Source organism: Strongylocentrotus purpuratus, unplaced genomic scaffold (assembly GCF_000002235.5).
Source record: "Strongylocentrotus purpuratus isolate Spur 01 unplaced genomic scaffold, Spur_5.0 spur5_scaffold_14, whole genome shotgun sequence".
Lineage (NCBI taxonomy): Eukaryota > Metazoa > Echinodermata > Echinoidea > Camarodonta > Strongylocentrotidae > Strongylocentrotus > Strongylocentrotus purpuratus.
In genome coordinates, this window is record NW_022145599.1 from 27,120,968 (window position 1) to 27,141,520 (window position 20,553).

Consider the following 20,553-nt stretch of genomic DNA (forward strand, 5'->3'; position numbering starts at 1 on the left):
TACAGGTGTATTATATGTCCTTTATTGCATACCAAATCTTGTTCAAGAAAAGGTAAAGAAAGAGAGAGAAAGATATGGTTGATAACTTGCAAATGCAATTTCTCAAGATATATGCTTTGCGAATGATTAACTACAGTGAAAGAGAGCAAGAGAAAGAGAGAGAGAGAGAGCGAAAAAAAAGGTCGGGGGGGGGGGGGTGGAGAGAATAATATTGTAACTGTTCAAAGGCACTTTATGTATTTTACTATTTAAAAATGTAAATATGTATTCATATGCTTTTTAAAAAAATCAAAGAAATCAGAGTTATCCATCTTATCCAACAGCAGAGATGCAGAGCTCCTTTTCTGTAACGCAAGTTGGTCATCACTTCACCAATAGCTCAAGACTTCAGTACTAATCTTGGGGTAACAATTTCCTATCTAGACCACGACGCACTTAAGCATTTTGTGTTTGGTGAACCACAATGTCTTTAATAGATGTCTTGGCATACCATTCATCTTCTTGATACCTGTACTTATTTGAAAAATAAAAGAGTACCGGTAAGGCTACTGTCCAAATGTAAAAGTTAATATATGTTTCCTCATCAGTGTAAGTCACTGTTATCTGTTTCCTGGGTATGTGATTTCTTCTAGCTTCAGACCAATGACGCATCTGCCGTGTCTCATCTTGTAGTCGCCTCGCTTGGGATCTTTGACCTTTCTCATCTCTGTAGTCCCAGGCATAAGGATCACATGTAAGGAGTTGTCTGGAAGGGCGTCCAATACCGTGCCTACTCGTTCGTCCATTAGGGAGAGGGTCGTCTGAAACGGAGATAGATTGAAAGTGATACAGGGCTAAGTTGTTGAGATGAAAGCAACAAGACCACACGCAATAATTAGCTTCATAAGCATTGTGAAACACAGTGATATTCATGACTTATGACTCAGACATTACTATGCGATATTCAGTATTTGGCCAAGAATTTCAAGGTTAAACATGATGTGTAGACAATGAGGGTTGTACTAATGATACAATTTATTAAAAAAAAATTAAACCTGGGAGAAATAGATTTGTGAAGTTTATTTTAAACAAAAGACAGCACTATTTGAAGGAAAACCGGGGTCCTGTTTCATAAAACTTGATATAAATAAAATTTTCGAACATTCCAAATTAAACAAATTCTCATGACAAATCAAATGCACAGAATTCTGTAGCTTACATGCATATCAATAACTGTTTATTGCTATAGTTCACAACAAGGTTTACGAATCAGGGCCCTGGCATTACAAAGGACTTTAAAAAAGTCGACAGGGTTTGATGGAAAGCATCACTGAGTGTACTTCCATAATCACTCTAGGAAGTATTTGTGAGAAAAATATATATTTGGACAAGTACATCCATCACTGTTAAAACCAATTTCATAGACACTTATGAGAAATTTTTGGCTTGCTACCAGTCAAAAGAAGGGTAGAATGATTTCTAAAGGTTGATGTTTACCTCTGTATCTGCTTCATCCACCGTGTTGCCTTGAGTTAGATTGTTATAACCATGAAATTGCATGTAAACAAAGTCTGAGGTGGAGAGTGCATTACAGGCTTTCTTGCAGATCTGTATGAAACAAGAAGAAAAAAGAAGTTACATAAGGTAGGTTTATTAGTTACCTTACATTACTGAGATGTACTTGCAAGAAAAGATGCGTCCGGAACACAAAATGCGCAGTAGTTAGGGATTTTTGTTAATTAAAAGCTCTCTTTTATATATCTGAATTAAGTTTAGCTAACAACAAGCCTCAACGAGATGGTCCATGCATTCAAAAGCTCTGAATCCTAAGGATGTCGTTCTAACTCTTTGTGATAGAATTATGATTTTCAACAAGTTTGCTTTCCAGATGGATCTTTTTGTGCCACTAGGTAACTATTGCTTAAAATAATGACATGTTTCCAAAAATCTAAAAACATTCTACAAATCCTCGGTTTGTTGAAGCATCATATAAGGATTCTCAAGATATTCAAAGAGGAATTTACTGAAACCATCCTTTCATGGATCTCATCTTGGTGGCACAAACACTGTATATAAAAGGAGGAAGGTAGATTATTAGAGCAATACATCTCATATCTCTGCACAATACTAAATAAAAGATATAGTAAAACCAGTATCATTTCAAGTTTTGTTTATCCCTGTAAATACAATTCAAGATGTTCTAAAAAAAAACAGGCCTGAGTAGAATCATACTTTAGATTCATAACATTAAAAAGTGAATAGCATATGTACAAAGCACGTACAAAAAAGCTTTAAACACATACCTCTTTATCATTGAAGCAGACGTTACAGCTGACAGGCTCTTTCTTGAATTTCTTGAGTGTGAATCGGGTGTCAACAGCAGTTACTTTCTTCCCCTGCTCCTGGGCTATCTCAAATATACTACAAGAGAATTATCAAGATCACACTTTGAAGAAGATACATTTCATTTCATACCAACTTTGTATTTTTTTCTATCAAAATTTTCAGGGGCCTTCCACTTCCTCGGGGATGACAAGAGAATTATGGATATACATAGAGCAAGGTTTAAGAACAATACCAGTACTTGGAGATTCAACGTTCTTGTTGAGGGGACAGTGGGGTTTTGTATTCAAGGAACACTATTGTCACAAGGAAACCACATGTACTCTCATACTTTGTTAATGATAAGTTGGGATACTGTTCTCACATCAGAGCAACCATATAGTGTGCTAGAAGTGGTTTGTAAGTCAGACAGGCGTGAACGCATAATCTTTTTAAAACGGATTAAATGCCCCTCTGACTTTTAACAAGCGATACCATGCCTTTGACCTTTTTAACGCAGTATCTCATCAGCTCATGATTACGTGCTCGTGTGAATTTTGAGAGTGCTTTGGTTAATTCATGCTCACTAGCCCTTGAGCCAGCGTAATTACTAGATTTTCAATCAATTCATTAACCTGTTGGATGCAATTTCATTTGAGTATACCACACATTGACAATGGACTCCAGCACAAAGTTATCTTGATCTCAGCATTCAACAAGTAAATCGGTCGGAAATGGTTTAATCTTGTGATTTTTGGTAACACAGTATTTATCCTATGCGGAGGTGTTGTGGCATTGTGGTTCATTAACTCGACTCGCACTCCAAGGGTTGAGGGTTCAAATCTCAGCCTTGCACTAACGTCCCATGGCAAGACATTGATCCACTTTTGCCACTCTCCACCCAGGTGTAAATGGGTACCTGACATGCCAGATCGCTCCATATATCAGGCCGCCAGTTATGACTGGGGAAAAAATGTAGGAATGCCAGGAGCATCACAGTGTGATGGACATGTGTACTATATAAGAAGGCACAATTATCATCACTATTATTATTATCATTATTACATCATCTCATCAAGGATTGTATGATCTTGGTAACTCACCTCTCTCTTGCTGCAAAGACAGGTCCAGCATTGCATTCTCTGTAGTAGGTTCTGAGCTTATCCCCCTTGGCTAGTTTGAGCTTGAAGAGATCCATGGCTGCTGCAGCATCTTCTACAGAGTCATGACCAGCTGTACCACACTGTATATCACGACTGGGAGAAAAGATTAACGGCATCGTTTAATAATGTTTCCAGTTTTACAAATCTGAGATGCATGGCCATATGTGTTATCAGTGTCTGTGATATGGTGTAATATTGAAGCCCTAAAAAAATTGTGCTTCAAAATGATCATGGAGTGCCTCAAAAAAAAATGAAAATCTTTGAGTGACCGGTTTTAACATACTCATTTTCCCCCCAAAATCTGTAGTGTTGGGAAAACGGTTTTTGAAAGTTTGATTTCCAATCATGAATATCTTTATAATCAGACAGGCAATCGACTTTTAAAAGTCATGGGATTTCTGACTGACCTAAAGGTTTATAATTTTGATAGCAGCATGAGCTAAAACCAGTATTTTGTATAGAAACTGAGGCAAAGATACCAAATCCCTTGAACTAGAGGTTATAGAAAAGGTTGGATACCGGTAAAGATGACACATAATTTGTGATATCTCACATTCCTTTTATGTCAGTCTGAGGGGATATCAAAGTAGAAAGGGCCCTGGAAATGAATTGCTCTTCAAATTCCCTCATATTCAAATTTTTGAAAATTCATTGTATTTCAGTTGTGACTATTAGCTCCAAATCTAAACCACTCACAAAATTCATAAAAGTTTCATGCATGCAAAACTTTCTGGTTTTACAGGAAATGAAAAGTCAGATGCGTACAAAAACATTAATAGACATTAATGTCCCTACAGAGTTCAAAGTCATCGTTCATATCTCTTCCTTAGAAAACTGTTCCTTGCTGCGATCAATTTTAAACCTTCTTGAGGATAACAATGATTGTGCATAGACTTCTTACTTGAGGTATTCCTTGGCTAGGAGTTTCAGCTTGACTCTCCTTCCCGATGCAGTGAACATATTACTAGTATCCACACAGTGAGGGTGATAGATCTGTAGAACACAAAGGACAAACAATCTTAACCCACTGCCTACTGGAACCTGATGGTATACAAATAATACATAGCAGTGAGGGCATTAGTAAAATTACCCACACAAGGTACCTTCGGAACAGTCTAACATGCTTGAGGCGATAGCCGTGGGTGTTTGGACTGTTTTGAAGGTACCGAGTTTGGGTAATTTTACTAATGCCCGAACAAAATGATGTGTATTATTTGTTTTATGAGATTACGTTTGATCTGTTTTATAAAATGATGTTCTATAGCATGATTTTACTAATGACCGGTCATTACTATTGGATAATGACCGTTTATTATCCAAATTACGCAAAGGGCATTGACTTGGTTTCAATTTTAGGATATCCAAGGGCCATAGATTAAACAATTGAGCAAACTGGCTCAGAATGCTTGGTGTCACCTTCTTGTATTAAACTAGGCATTACTTGGTCACAATAGCAGGTTTTCAAACAAAAGAGAGGACATTGATGCCCTGGCAGTGATTCAAACATGTACCTGGTAGGGTGGTTTGTACTGATTTATTGACTATATCAATACTCCTTCACTATCGATGGATTCTCAAAATCTTTGCATTAGTGTTAAATTCCTACATCCAGTCTCAAATTTATGCAAAAGAGCATCTCTGGGACCTGTCTCATTACCAGTTGCAATTAATCGCAACTATGTGCATAAGAGATGGCACACTGTAAAGCTGTGATTGATTGGAGGACATATGATTGATTCCGATCTATCGCAACTCTTTATAAGACGGGGCTCTGGTTTACCTTAGGAGCTCTGAGATCATTCTCCAGTCCCTGTCCTACCAGTCTAACAAGCAGTTGCAATTAATTACAATTATGTATATAAGAGATGGGATACTGTAAAGCTGTGATTGATTGGAGGACATACAGTGTAAGATTGGTTCGGATCTATATCGCAACTCGTTACAAGACGGGCTCTGGTTTACCTTAGTAATGAGGAAGTTCTTAGAAGAGCTGGAGACAGGAGTGCAAAGGAAGATGATACGTGAGATGTTGCTTAGGCAGATAACGTTCATGGGTCAAATTACACGTAAAAAAGGCCTAGAGAATCTTGTATTGACAGGGGAAATTGCGGGAAGAAGGAGTAGAGGAAGAAGGAGGATACTTTGGATGGACAGTCTGCAGAAATTGTTGGAAGAGAGAGAAGTGAAAGAACTGGGAGTGGTGCTAATAGAGAAGGCTAGGAGCCGAGGGTTGCGGACCAGCATGATCGCCAAAGTCAATTGATATGGCACTTAGAGAGAGAGAGAGGGATGGTTTACCTTCAGAGCTCTGAGATCATTCTCTAGTCCCTGTCCTACCAGGATGGCATCCCTTGGTAGGACATCTATCACAGCCTTCTGGGCGTCGGCCAGCCGGGTCTCAACAGGCTCCAGCAACTTCTTGGTGATCCCGCTATACCTGAAATGGTTCAGAGGAGACAAGACATGGATTTAAAACAGGATAAATTTTGTGAAATTAGAATTGAGTAGTAGTATTAGAAGAAGTAGTAGAAGTAGAACAGGTAGATGTAGCAGTAGGCTATGTTGGATAACTTGTAATCCTTCCTTTACATGAAATACATCTATAGAACTGGAATGCTTAAAAATTCATATAACTGTCTTCAAACTATTCATATGTATGTATGTGGCCCTAAATCTCTGCATGCTTTTAATGCCATGAAAGAAGCCGTAAATTTGCCAACTTTTAACAAATCATTGTGTAAAATGTCCTGCCCTGTATCTTTCCTTTCCTGCATGTAGGATGCTTGACAAGAAACAAAAATTTTGAGTACTGTAATGTCCGAGATAAACCAGTCAATTATGCAATGATACTTTCTTTATCATCACAAATAATGCCTACAACATCTGATACATGAAAATTGTAATGAATGATAGTATTATAATATGAGGCACCTCTACAGCAGGGGATATAAATTCAATTTTATATAAGATCACATACTCGTTACATTTCCTGTCTGTGGTCAAGACTTACCTGGTCACATAATCCCTGACAGGGTTTATTGGTTTGACCAGTGAGTTGTAGAGCATCTTCCCTTTGTCATCGGTGAGAGAGACCCTAGCTAGCTCAGTACCAGCAGTCGTTATCACCTTCAAGAAAATTATCAATCTACTTTATAATACCTTTCATGACACAAATGACAAATGTGGAAATGAGGGTTTAATTCCTGGAATGTCCCATATGCAACTGAATATTTTTTAATTTCTAATGGATTTTTTAATCAAAATTGACATAAAGATATCATTTTATTTATGTTTTGTCTGATTCAAGCTCTAGTAGGGCTATCAGCTTGATACAGTCATCAAGATAAACTGTAATCTTAGATGTGATCAGTATCGTAAGGGACAAAATAGTTTGGAAGTGCCCATGACGTGACTTAACATGTAGTTTAAGCTTATGTTTCTTTGAACCAAACTAATCATGAGCCATTTTTTATATTCTCACCTAGATGTTTGATAGGTGGGTTCTTATGGTGAATTTGACACCATTTGAATGATTACCCGTTAACAGACGTTGTCAGTCACCATGAGTGGACTTCACTTTTATGACTGACAGGCCTTGTGTAATGCACTGTGCCTTACCTAAGGAATTCTCATCCTATTATGATGCAATACACATGGACACTGACTACTATGTGGCTCTAACTTCTTTCGTGAAGGCTCTATTGCGATTAATTGCTGACATAGCAAAAAAGTCCCATAACAGGAAGAAGAGAAACAGAAGCTCTTACTGCTTAATCAAAATTGTGAACAATGTACATCATCCTACCAACCCCTTTCACATTAATAATGCAATATCATTCACAATAGCACTATCACTTTAAAAATAAAGTTGAGTTCTGGTCATGCGATTCCATTGTGAAAGAAACGTGGAATCGATCAGAAAAGGTTGAACATCTAGGATATAAGTATTGGTATGAACTGCAAGGTTCTGAAATCATCAAAATGATAAGTAATTTGGCCCAGTCTTGGCAAAGTTTTAGCACTATACATAGAAAGATGTATATGGGTCTACACGAACATGCGGCATAAAAATCTGTCCTGATTTGTATGATGTTACATGCCATATTTGAAATATTAAGGCACTTGAAGAGCCATGCTTTTCAGGTAACCTTTTTTTTCTGATGTTCTTCCACACTTGCATAATACAATAACACTCACAAACTATTTTTCACCTCTTCCCAGAACTCAAATTTCTCTTTAAGGACATGTACATACCATTTCACAGTCAATGCCTATGATGGGGCTCTGATCAGTGACTTGCTCCACAATCCTGGTGTGAACACACCCCTCGTCACCCGGACGGGGGTAGCCCCTACTCTCCATCTCCTCCCTGCTGACTAGGTAGTGGGTCTTCCCTGGCTGCGGTGCTCCATCCACAATGCCATTTTCAGCCTTTCCCTCAATCAATTTCAGTTCTTCTTCGACCTGGTTCTCCTTGACTGCTTTCTCATATTTCATAGCTGTAGAAAAGAACAAACAAGAAGATAATTTCTTATGATTATGAGACAACTAGCCTCTGGGCTACCATTTCCTACCAACTATCCCTAAAGGACTTCTACCTAGACAGCTCAACTCGCCCGTCTACTATTTAAAAAACAAAGGATGGCAATTATATATCACATTAATTTAATGGATATTTCAGTCTCTAATATGAGATAACCAACGGAACAGAATTCAGTTTATCGTTCTATTGTCATTGTTTTTTGAGACAAAACTTTTAAAGTAATCTTAATTGCCTGGTAATGACAGAAAATTAAAACAAGAATTTATACCTCATACCACAAACTAACCTTACTACTAAATGATTTTAACTGATATTGAATGCTTTTTTTAATATCCCACAGATTTATACTTAGCTGACCTAAATGATATAATTCAATCCAATTAAAAAGGATTTCCTCCTATAACACCTTTACCTGCTATTATCCTATGCTTGTGAAGGCTGAACTTGGTGTTGCTTTTCACGGTAGATAGAACATCTTGGAGCATGGCAAAGTAACTGAGAGCTGGAATGACTTTGGTAGACTGAATATTGGAGCAGATAACAAATATCAAAATGCAAATGAGATAGATAATTATATCAAGAATAACACCTTCAACATACATTAATAGTTAGGACCCCAAAACAATGGAAACACCAACAAATATGATATATCAAATACACTACATCATACATGATCAACAGAAAATCAGAAATGCCTGCATTATTAAATCATTTGATTTGTGATGAAGCTGAATGATACCACATGCCACAGTGCAAATAATAGATGGCAGCTCAAAATTTCATTCCTAGCCAATCTAAGGTTAACTTACTTATCATGATAAGTTTGCCTTTTAATATAAGGTTAACAAATAGTAAATTTGGTAGAAAGTTAATGTAATGTTTCTTAAATCCCAGTTTGTTCAAAGAAAAATGATTAGTTAAAACTGGCTATAAATGGTTACCGCCTAGAAGCAACTACACAGACTCAAATACAGAGAAAATTTTCCTTTTTTGTACATAACCCTACCAGTAGACATCATTCAATCTTAGAAAGAAGATATTCCCCAAGGCTTGAATATCAGACTATGAGAGTAATGAAAATATAACAACATGAGGCATTACTCACAAGGGATTTAGAAGCTATGTTTGGGAAGCAATGTCTCTTTCTCCTGTAGATTCGGCTGGTAACACCATTCAGAATGATAAAGACGACCTTCTTGATCTTACCAACCCTCAGTAGCTTGCACCAACTGTACCAAATAACAGAATAAAGAATCATAATATTTTAGCATATCTCAGTTGGTATCATTCAGACTTAGTATGTGAATTTCATATTCTATATACATTATCAATGTGTACGCCACTTCCAACAACGTTTTCATTGTTTCTCTTTCTTGCTCCTCCTCTCTCTCTCTCATGTGACATCCCCGTTGACCAAAGGTCCATTAGAACAAGGGCAACTGAGGCCAGAGTTCAACATTATTTTTCTTTAAAATAACTGTCTAGTTCTTGGAAAATTTCTTTCAGAGGATTATATACAATCCATGGTAATCCTCAAAATAGTAGATGGTTAAAAACTCAATCAAAATCGTTCGATTTTGTGGGTCTCCAGCCTCATAGACTTGGGTTAAATAGGCTTTCTCTCTCTTTCTCTTCCTCTTTCTCTTTCTCTCTCTCTCTCTCTCTCTCTCTCTCTCTCTCTCTCTTACTTTATCTCCCTTCCTCTTTGACTTTCCTCCCTATCTGTTGCTCTCCTTTTCTCTGTCTCTGTTTCTCTTTTCACTGATTATCAAAGAATATCAAAATCTCATACCTTGGTGGAAAACTTGCAGAGTTCCCTAGCAGTCCATACTGGAGAAGATACAAGACTTCTGTGAGTGTTATTGGATCTTTTCGTTTAAATATGGTTGGCACTTTTATCTTTGGTGAATCTACACTCTTTTCCGTGCTGCTGCCATTGTTTGCGATGTGGTTACCATTCATTTTTGGTGTATTCTCATTTAGAAACAATTTTGGTTGTTGCTGAAAATAAGAGAGAGAGAGAGAGAATTGTAAATACACATTTAAATGATGGCAATAAGATCTATTAAAGGTACTATGTCCCATTTGCAGGCCAAAAAATTAAAAGGTTAAATTCCAATGGCATTTGAAAGATAATACTAATTTAGAACTTCCCTAAAAAAGGTTGGGATTAAAAATGTCTTCAAGAGGGAAAATAACGACTATTAGTTGTCAAATCGACTTGAGAGCTGTAGAGCCAATAAGTAATAGTCTTGATTTTTAGACCATTGTACCGAATGGTCATACGTTTTATGCTACGCAAAGATTCAATCAGTTTAATTTTGGCCATCACAAGAAGTGGGTTATTGCTATAGACAAATGCTCATGTACCATTTACAGCTATTTTATGTATGTTATTACCAAAGAAGAAAAAAATCCAGTTAGTCACTCAATAGTGTCTGACAGTGAAGTCTAGCATGTAAACGGGTTTCCTTGCATAATTTGAATATTAGGACACTGCTAACGTTTAAATTTTAAAGATAGAACATATATGACATATTCATAATTCCTGCAAAGTTCTAGGGCAATTCCACGGTAACGGAAGGACACTCAGACAAGATTTTTGAACTTCAGGTTCATACTAAAAGAAATGTTTTATTAGTATGTATTAAACTATGGGGAACAAAATGTGTTTCAGTCAAGTGGAAAGCTTCATCAACTTCACAAAGTTTGGATAAACACTAATTAACTGGAAAAACCATGTCCATTTTTATGTCCTTCCGTTACCGAGATAATTAATATGCACATTCTTAAACTACTTAACTATAATGACAATTTTTTTTGGGAGAATTAAAGGCACTTATATAGGTATTATATCTGTACTGTTTCACATCTTATACTAATAAAACAGTTCTTTTAGTATGAACCTGAAGTTCAAAAATCTTGTTTGAGTGTCCTTCCGTTACCGTGGAATTGCCCTCTACAGAATTTGAGGTTGGCTGCAAAAGGGACATAGTACCTTTAAAATAGATCAATTGTGAAGAAAAAAAACAAATACAAATATTTAGTAGTAAAATGTAACATGAAGAAAGTAAAGAGACCTTGTTCATTCACAAGCAAGACATTTCAGTATCAATGAATTTTCATGTAACACTTGAAAGGTAGAGTAAAGAAGTACTTCTGAAAAATACATGATGATGTAATTTTTTTGCCACGGTCCACACTCATAAAAAGACAGATAAATGAATGCTGATAGATAAGCAGATTGGTCAAGCTATGCAGCTTTTCTTACCATCTTCATCTTCTGAAAATAAACTTTCCTCTTCTTCCATTCTGCCGTTTCTTCTGCTGAGTATTTATGTTCGCGTTTGGGAGACGGCACTGCATCGCTGATGGTTTCTTCACGATTTACTGCCTGTTAACAGAGAAAAAAATATTAATGTTATGGTTAACCCTGCTTGAGTGACTACCTGGAAGGAAGACTATGTCTGAATTAATGATGGCAGTGTTTCTATCCACCCCTGTATTAAGCGAAGAACCTTTATGTTTTGTAAAAAGGACACATAGGTCTGCTAACTTCTTGTTTCCTTGATCAGTCTTATGTAACGGTCTTTCTTTCCTGCCATATTTTGCTTGAGGCATCTAACTTGGAATAAAAACAGTATTTTGGTTGCCTTCCAAAACAAAATACTTAAAAAGCAAGGGTTGAGCACCACAACCTTTACTGTTTAGTTGTCATATGATTTACTAATCATATTTTTTTAATCAAATTAATATAAATTTATACCTGAGCAACAACTGTTTTTTCTTTCTTCTTCTGCTTCTTTCCTGAAGGTTCCTCCTCATCCTGTTTGGATGAAGTCACAATGGCAGCAGATTTACGCTTCCTGCTTGGCTTGGTTGAATTCTCTGCTACACCCATTTTACTTGATGTCAGCTTCAAAGATATAAGATTAGGAAAAGGAAAAAAAGTGAAGATTTCAATCACTTTGCCAGAAGAAGTGCAATTTGTTTTAAAATAAATTAGCGGACGATTTTTCCATTGGCGGTCTGCGGGTGTTGGGTTCTCGATCCACGCGCCGACAATGCGAAAAACAGAAAATACCCCTAGTTCACTGTCTACTTTTATGGGTTGTCCGTCTCCCCAAGGATTAACGTTCACAACGTGTAACTTAGTGTGAAGTGCATCAAGGAGCATCATCGCTGAATCAGATTTTCGCATCGCCAAAGCGTGGACGCGTCTGTCCGCGTTTACGAAGACGATACTCGTTTATGACGAAAATCCTTATTCTCCGATCAGCGCCCCTACTGCTAAACCCAGTACAATTAGGCCTATTCGCAAATCATAAACCGTGTCATCCGCTCCGGTTCCGTGTTCATATGAAATGCAGCTAGAATTATATTATTATTCACTGATTAATGAGAAGAAATACTTCAAGATGGAATCACGATCGCATTAAAAGAGTGATTTTCACTCAAAGATCTAGAACATCTACACCTAGTTAGTTACTCGATTCATGGCTCATGCGTCATGACATGACATGCATGTCATGCATTTGTGTTTTCCACGTTTGCTCACACATTTCGTAATGTGTGGGACCATTCTGGTAAAAACGATCGAAGTATTAACACGTCTCAATTTGTTACCGGGTACATAAAAACAAAAATAAACATACCATTTAAACGAAATCGTTGTTATTTAACAGATGCATTATAGAACCATTCATGCCATGGGTTATCTGAACGTTAATCGATAAAATCTAAGCATTAAATGTAAATCATTAAATGTAAATGTGCGTCTGCTTACCCCTGCATGCGTGATTGAAATCCGTCGAAATGGAATTCTGACGTTGCCAATATAAATCTCCTTACAGATTTGTGCTGAGGTGTCGCGATGGGCTGAGTGCATGACCACAGAACATGAAAATACGGAATTTTACCGGGGAGAGCTCGAGAGAGGTAATTTATTACGGAGGCCCACATGTTTATATCGACAGCAGGGGCGGATCAATTGGGGGGGGGGGGGGGGGGGGGAGGCGAGGTGGCACACGGTATCATATCTCCCTCGACCTTTACATTAATTCAACTCACTAAACCTTTATTTATTTATTTTTCATATTCGAATACATACAGTGGAAATAACTTACGGGTGGCAACTTTTCTTAAAAGCAAACGTTTGTGGTGAGAGTTTGTGGCCTTCATGCTTATGATAGTGGCCTCATGCATGCAGTGCATCTTAATTGATTCTTTGACGTTCGGTTCTTCATATGAGAGTTAGTAACTCCATATGCATTTTAATTTATGTGTGTGTATTCAGTTGTCACTCTTTATGTAAATCAATTATGCTATTATTTTTATTTGAATCAATAAATGCAGAAACATCTGATACAACCCCCCGGGCCCCCCCCCCCCCACCCCCAACAAAAAAATGAACATGAACATGTCACTTTGTACATGATACAAATTTCACATGGGCAAAAACAATAAGTGAAAATTCCCAAGGATATACGAATATACACACACAAAGGACAGACAATAACACACACACACACAAAAAAGAGACGAATAAAAAGGATTGTCATCTATGCCTGACGCACACAACAAAAATATATTTCTTTCTTTAAATCTTGATTTAAAAATGAGTTCAAAGGTGCTCGATCATTATCTCCATAATCATAAAAATCAGTCCCTGTCTATGGGCAAACTATTTAGACCTTCTTTGAGTTTGATGCCATTGATTTTATCAGTTTTAAATTGACTGTACATTTGCCCCCGTTTCCCTCATTTTGGTGGAGTAAACGTAAAGAGCACAATAAAGCCAAAAGCATAAAGCACAAAACTCCCCTCCCCCCAACTCCCCCCCCTCTCTCTCTCTCTCTCTCTCTCTCTCTCTCTCTCTCTCTCTCGTTCTCTCTCTCTTTGGGGTCGGGCTAACCGGATCAAAGACAATATATATATATAGAGAGAGAGAGAGAGAGAGAGAGAGAGAGAAAGAGAGAGAGAGAGAGAGAGAGTTTGGGAGGAGGTGTTTTGGGGCTTTATGTTCTTTACATTTACTCCACAAAAGAGAGGAAAAAAGGGGCAAATACGCAGTCAATTTTAAACTGATAAAATCAATGGCATATCAAACTCAAAGAAGGTCTATATACCGTGTGAGTCAAAAAAAAGTTTACACCTAGAAAATTGCTAAGTATTTTTAAAATCATCTATGAACAGTAAATTATTATACATCTCATGAAAGAGTGTTTTATCCCAAATCATTGTGTTCACGCTTGGATGAACAGGTGGCATTGTTTGCGAGAGTGCAAAAATCGACTTGCGCCAAAGTGATGCCTTCAGTATGTATTATGTTGGGATTAGCGGAGTGAGGGAATGAATTGAATGTATCAAATGAAATGCATTGCATATGTTTTTTTGCAAAGGGCAAAGTCACACACACCCACACACACGCGCACAAATTAATGTTCGTTGATATTTGATATTCGATATTTGATATGTGTGGCATGATTAATTTTGTTAGGGATGTTATTTGGATCTGCAAAGACCGAATTAATACCCAAATCCCAATTGTTTTATTCAAACATCACATAGGCAACTTTGGCGCAAGTCGATTTTTGCACTCTCACAAAAAATGTCTCCTGTTCATCCAAGCGTGAACACATACCACACAAAAATGGTACCAAATGATTTGGGATAAAACACTCTTTCATAAGACATATAACAGTTTAATGTTCATCGATGAAATAATTAGCAATTTTCTAGGTGTAAACTTTTTTTTGACTCACTCTGTAGTTTGCCCATAGGGCCAGTAACTCGGCTGCGCTGCAAAAACGGTCATTTTTCTGTCTTTTACCTTAACCCCTAACTCTAACCCTAACCCTAAACCTTATACCCTAACCATAAACCTGCAAAAACAGTATATATCCCGGCCCCTCTCCGTATTTCTCTCTCCCCCCGCGCGTCCGCCCCCCCCCCCTCTCTCTCTCTCTCTCTCTCTCTCTCTTGAAACCATGAACTTTATAGTTATTTGTTTTATAGTACTTAAGCGCTTTTGACGCACATTTCTTGTATTAATTTACAATATTATATAACCAGGCTGTTTTTTTTTATTATTATGATCTGTTGCTTTGAGGGACCTGACTTTTGCAAGCTAGGCTTTTCTTAATTAGGTCGATCTCCTCGATCGTCTTTCTGTATTCACTAAAATGCATTATTGACTTGTTTTGATTATCGTAATTGTTCCTTTTTATATGTACTCTGTCACATGTAATAAATTTGTTAAATTGTATTACATTCAAGTTGTAAGAAAGACAAACTAAACTACTTGAAACTTGACAACTTGAACTTTTGACATTCATCTACAATAATTCAGTGGAGGAGGGGCGAAGAGGGGGGGGGGGGTGGGGGGGGGGGGTTATGAATCATGCCTGCAGTGGTATATAGCTACGCCTAAATCATTATGAGGCCTACAGAAACAAAATGTTGTATTGCCCTTTGCGACCGACCCCAAAATCTTGAAATCCACGGTCGAATTTCTTTAATTTTGTTTACATTTTTTTTTACCGTTTATATCAGCCCAAAGAGGGACGGAAAAAAAAAAGATTTCCGACCGACCAACCCATGTAATTTAAGTCGATACATAATCCAAATGAAAGAAAGTGGAGACCTTAGAAAAGCTGGGCTTGTAAGAGCAAGGTCCCCATATAAAATAATCCATCAAGGTTTCACTTTTAAAAATGTTTCAAAGTTATCAAAATTACACATGATTGAATATGGGGGAAATATGTACAAAAGGGATAGCTTGAAATTTGAAAAGGAGAGGATGAAAATATATACAAAGGAATCGAGAGGAAAAAAGCAAACTGGAACGAGAAAAACAGAGAAAGAAGAAAGTTATAATGGTATTTGGTGTAAAGAAAAAGAAAAATAGAAGAGAGGAGGGGGGGGGGGTGGGTGGGGGGGGGGGAGAGAATGTGAAATGCTGACATTTATATTGAATAATCAAACATAACAAAAACAAAAAGATAATGCACGTTATCAATAACAATTGATAAATTATTACCTAATATCATTTCTGGTGATATAATTTTTACGTTAATTGTCGACATAGTTACTCAATAAAGGGCTTGCAAGAACAACATCTTTTTTTTTTAGTGAGAGTCTGAGACAGATCATTGATATTCGATCGCGAGATTACCTATTTAATTGAAACACTTCAACTACACACTTCTAGACCATTTACTTCGCATCGATCACTACTGTACATAGTTCTACACGTTCGTACTAAATTGGCATCAATTCCCCTTTTAGCACATAAACATGGCGTCTATTAATCAAGCAGCTCGGGCTGCGGCTGTAGCCAGGCAAGTAAAGCCTTTTATGTCGAAGAATCCTGAAGAAGCCAGAGGAAGGGTGATACAGCTATATAAAGCTTGGTGGAGAGAAGTACCTCATGCAAGTAAGGATGGTCATATGATGTGAAGAATTATGAATTTGATCGAAAATGATGCGTTTGTTGCGTAAGGATTTGCCTCCCCGTTCATCGGGCATTTGACCAGCAGCTCCGCGGGCAGGATCGGGGTGGCGTGGGCCTGGTCATGGTCTCACCGCACCGTCTAACCTAGACGTTCGTTAGCCTCTTATTGGGGTAGGGTCGGCTCTCTCTTTAGAGACGGAAACCGTATATACACATTCCCTTGATAACGCCACGGCCATTTCAGGTCGTAGCGTTTTGCCCCCAAAATCCCCCAAAATGTCATTTTACCTCATGCATTGATTATTTAAAATTAGGAGAAGGTAATAGTTATACTACATCGGTTCCACTTACCAACTTGACTGAAATAATCCGTTTAATGGTCCCTTTTAAGGAAATTATGGGTCAAAATCGATATCCATGTTGAAATCTTGCAAGCCGTGTTAAACTCTCGCTGCGCACGGAGTCATCTAAATCAATCTCATCCCTTCTAGTCTAAGCCGAACGCAAAACAATTATGAAGGAAAAACATCGATAACGCCATTACGAACGTGTAGATGGCGCACAGTTTTTCCTGCATAATCGTTTTGCGTTCGGCGTAGACTAGAAGGGATGAGATTGATTTAGATGACTCCGTGCGCAGCGAGAGTTTAACACGGCTTGCAAGATTTCAACATGGATATCGATTTTGACCCATAATTTCCTTAAAAGGGACCATTAAACGGATTATTTCAGTCAAGTTGGTAAGTGGAACCGATGTAGTATAACCTTCTCCTAATTTTAAATAATCAATGCATGAGGTAAAATGACATTTTGGGGGATTTTGGGGGCAAAACGCTACGACCTGAAATGGCCGTGGCGTTATCAAGGGAATGTGTATAGACGGTTTCCGTCTCTAAAGAGAGAGCCGACCCTACCCCAATAAGAGGCTAACGAACGAAAGAGACGGAAAATTTGGTCTACGTCTAACCCCACTCCAGCAAAGCATAGAGTCAATCAGTCAATGCTAATGCGTATTGACCTCTAGCGCTGAATACTTGCTGAGAGGCAGCAATTGCACACACTGCACACTATTGCTCACAAGCAAGTTTGACAGTCAGCTGACAGTACTAGACTACTCAGTAGACTCTAGACTCACAATTTGAATTTTCATTAGCAGTAGGGGCGCTGGTCCGAGAATGAGGATCGTCCTCATAAACGCAGACAAAAATAAGTACCGTCTGTATTTTCGAGGACGTTTTTTTTTCATCGGCGCTCTGCGGGTTTTGGGTTACCAAACGGCCAGCTGGCGATGCAAGAAATGGATTCCCTGTGGGAATATAACCCTAGTTCACCGTCTACTTTTAAGGGTTGTCCGTCTTCCTAAGGATTTATTGCTCATAATGTGAAAGTCTCTGTACAAAGTCAATGTAAAATACTTCAAGAAAATCATCTGGGAATCCTTTTTTTTGCATCGCCAAAGCGCTGATCTGCCGATCTAAAATATGAAACGTCTGCGAAAATGCAGACGGTCCTCATTTTAGAGGACGCATCGGTCTGCGTTTACAAAGACGACCTCTTTTATGAAGACGATCCTTATTCTTGGACCAGCGCCCCTACTGATTAGGGGGTCTAGTCAAACATCGGTTTAAATAGTAAAAATTGTATTTAATTTTTAGCGAATTCAGTTGAGTTTTTTGTACAGTGGTGTTTGAAATGTTGAGAATCAACTGAACAGTTTTTAATACACAGTCAGGCAGCCGGCAAGATAATGCAGCTACAAATGTGGTCTGTGTGGTCTATATTTCTATAAACCCTACATGTATGATGTAGATGTAGTCTATACCTAGATTTCTAATGTGCTTCAATGTGTAATTATGTAATTTCTGTTTTCTTTTGCTTATCCTTCATTTAACAGTTCAACAGTATCAGCTAGACATATCTGTCAAAGAAGGAAGAAACAAGGTGAAGGAGATGTTCATGAAAAATGCACACATCAGGGATTACAGAGTCGTGGATATGTTAGTGATAAAGGTACATTTTACTATGTCTAAGACTCTAAGTAGCAAAATACCATTCATTATATATCATGAAATTGACAACATTTCCTCCCTCAAATCCTTTGTAATAACATTCTGTTTAATGTTCATGTTACTATTCAGTGTGCTGTAAAATTGTAAATATTATTGTACATTTTCTTTCCTGTAGATGGAGCCCACATGTAAATTTGTGTGCAACATGTATGACAGCATATGTTGCTCTTGTGCAATAGATATTTGAATTTATAGGTGTGATGTTTTTTAATGCATATTTTTAATGAATGATAAATAAATGTTCTGCTGCGGTGCTGCCCATATTCACATAACATTCAAAGTCAATATTGTGATTCAAAAGATGATTCCCATTTCCCAAAGATAATGTAGCATGTTCAGTGAAACTGCATTTGAAAAGAAAAATTATTAAAAAGTTATGTACTGAACTTATGCATCAAAATGTTTTTTTAAAATATAAATCAGATGAAAATAGAATAAGCTATTTGTGTTATTGATATGTTAGCTTCAAACAAGTTTGTGTGACATAATTGCCTAAGCATTTTTTAACAGTTTTCCAATCTGAATTTATTTATCATCATAGCAGAACCGAAGACTAGTGCCTACATATCTGTGAGATGGCTACGTGTATACGGAACCTTCGAAAGAATAACCCATACCCAACTCTGTATTATACATGTACATGTATATTTGAATATATGAATGACACTTTTTGTGGAGTTGGTTAAACTGGTAGCACAGACTAGTCTAGCTCCGAGACCCTTTTTATGTTCTTGCATGCTCATAAATGAATTAATATCAACTATGATTTTTGCTATTTTTCAGTAAATTATTTGTTTATTTTTCCATTACTCATTTTCCAAACTGCTTTATAATAAACAATATCCTTCCGTTTTCTCTTCCTGTCTCTCGCTTTCTTTCCCATTCCATTTTTCTCCTCCCTTGGCTCTCTTCTGAACACTTCCACCACCCTGTCACTGCTCTCCACCCTACTCCCCATTACAGGGAAAGATGGAATTAGAAGAAACAATCAAGGTCTGGAAGCAGAGAACCCACGTCATGCGCTACTTCTACGAATCAGAGCGACCAGCACAAACAGACTTCCTCAGCAAATTCTATTCGGGAAAGGAATGATGGCATATATATCTAGTTAGCATATTTAGTTCTGTACCTACATTGTAGAAATTGTAATGTATAATATTGCATTGAAATACACTTGGTATCTATTGGAAGGCATGGACAGTCCCGATTGTTTTGATTTTATTGGATACGTTCAGATTTCTTCTTGTCAAAATCACATCTGCAATGTTATGAAGCAGTCTTGATGCTGGGAGATGCTCCTAGGTTAGAAATGATTGATTCCTAGATGTGTGAGGAATTTGTTTTTCTGTAGAATAATGATCAATGGCAGACACGTGTTCATGACATGATGGGTTTAGTTGAAGCTCCTCCTGAAAAACAAGGGAAACGCTCTCGGCGGTCTCGCCTGCATAACGCAATTCAATATGATAAACCAGAACTTCAATGACGCAGCGCTCATCCGCATCTCGCAACAACAAATATCGTAAATTTTATGTGGAACACTTTTGAACTGGTCAAAAAATAAAAATTTGATGCCCTGGAAGGGACATAATTTCATTTCATTTGCATAAAGTACCATAAATAATCAATGGAGCAAAGTCTCAAAATTCTGTGTAGAAGTTTAGTGTTTCAAATTTAGCTCTACCAGATAAGGCAAACCAAATCAAAATCGGTCAAAAAATGAGGGAGAAGAAGCAACTTTTGTTATTTTTGGAATAAATTTGCATAAATTACCATAATTAATTAATGGAGAACAATTTCAAAATTCTGTGTAGAAGTTTAGTGTACCAAAGTTAGCTCTACCAGATAAAGCAAACCAAATCAAAATCGGTTGAGAAATGAAGGAGAAGAAGCATTTTTTGCGATTTTGAATAAATTTGCATAAATTAGCATAGATAATGAATTTCACGATTCTGTGTAGAAGTTTTAAATCCCCCTCCTAGCCCTATCATATGAAACAATCAGTATCAAAATCGGTTGAAA

At 37.4% G+C, this 20,553-nt stretch overlaps 2 protein-coding genes across 3 annotated transcripts; one reads left to right on the forward strand and one right to left on the reverse strand.

Moving 5' to 3' along the window:
• Window positions 1-12,910, reverse strand: LOC594475 (small RNA degrading nuclease 5). Of its 2 annotated transcripts, none has more exons than XM_030984602.1 (14): window positions 12,794-12,910; window positions 11,774-11,923; window positions 11,279-11,401; window positions 9,800-10,008; window positions 9,113-9,236; window positions 8,420-8,528; window positions 7,719-7,963; window positions 6,475-6,590; window positions 5,763-5,901; window positions 4,366-4,457; window positions 3,405-3,557; window positions 2,283-2,400; window positions 1,477-1,587; window positions 1-800 (listed from the first exon to the last, which is right to left on the reverse strand). In XM_030984602.1, the coding sequence occupies exons 1-14, from the start codon at window positions 12,893-12,895 to the stop codon at window positions 600-602; spliced, it is 1,992 nt and encodes a 663-aa protein (XP_030840462.1). In that variant the 5' UTR covers window positions 12,896-12,910; the 3' UTR covers window positions 1-599. The 2 variants fall into 2 exon arrangements, with proteins under 2 accessions (XP_030840462.1, XP_030840463.1); XM_030984603.1 differs by lacking the exon at window positions 12,794-12,910 and adding an exon at window positions 12,663-12,782.
• A 3,371-nt stretch (window positions 12,911-16,281) lies between these two features.
• On the forward strand, window positions 16,282-19,948 carry LOC587789 (NADH dehydrogenase [ubiquinone] 1 alpha subcomplex subunit 6). The gene is made up of 3 exons (XM_787498.5): window positions 16,282-16,444; window positions 18,357-18,472; window positions 19,495-19,948. The coding sequence occupies exons 1-3, from the start codon at window positions 16,306-16,308 to the stop codon at window positions 19,621-19,623; spliced, it is 384 nt and encodes a 127-aa protein (XP_792591.3). The 5' UTR covers window positions 16,282-16,305; the 3' UTR covers window positions 19,624-19,948.
• Window positions 19,949-20,553: the final 605 nt, after the last annotated feature.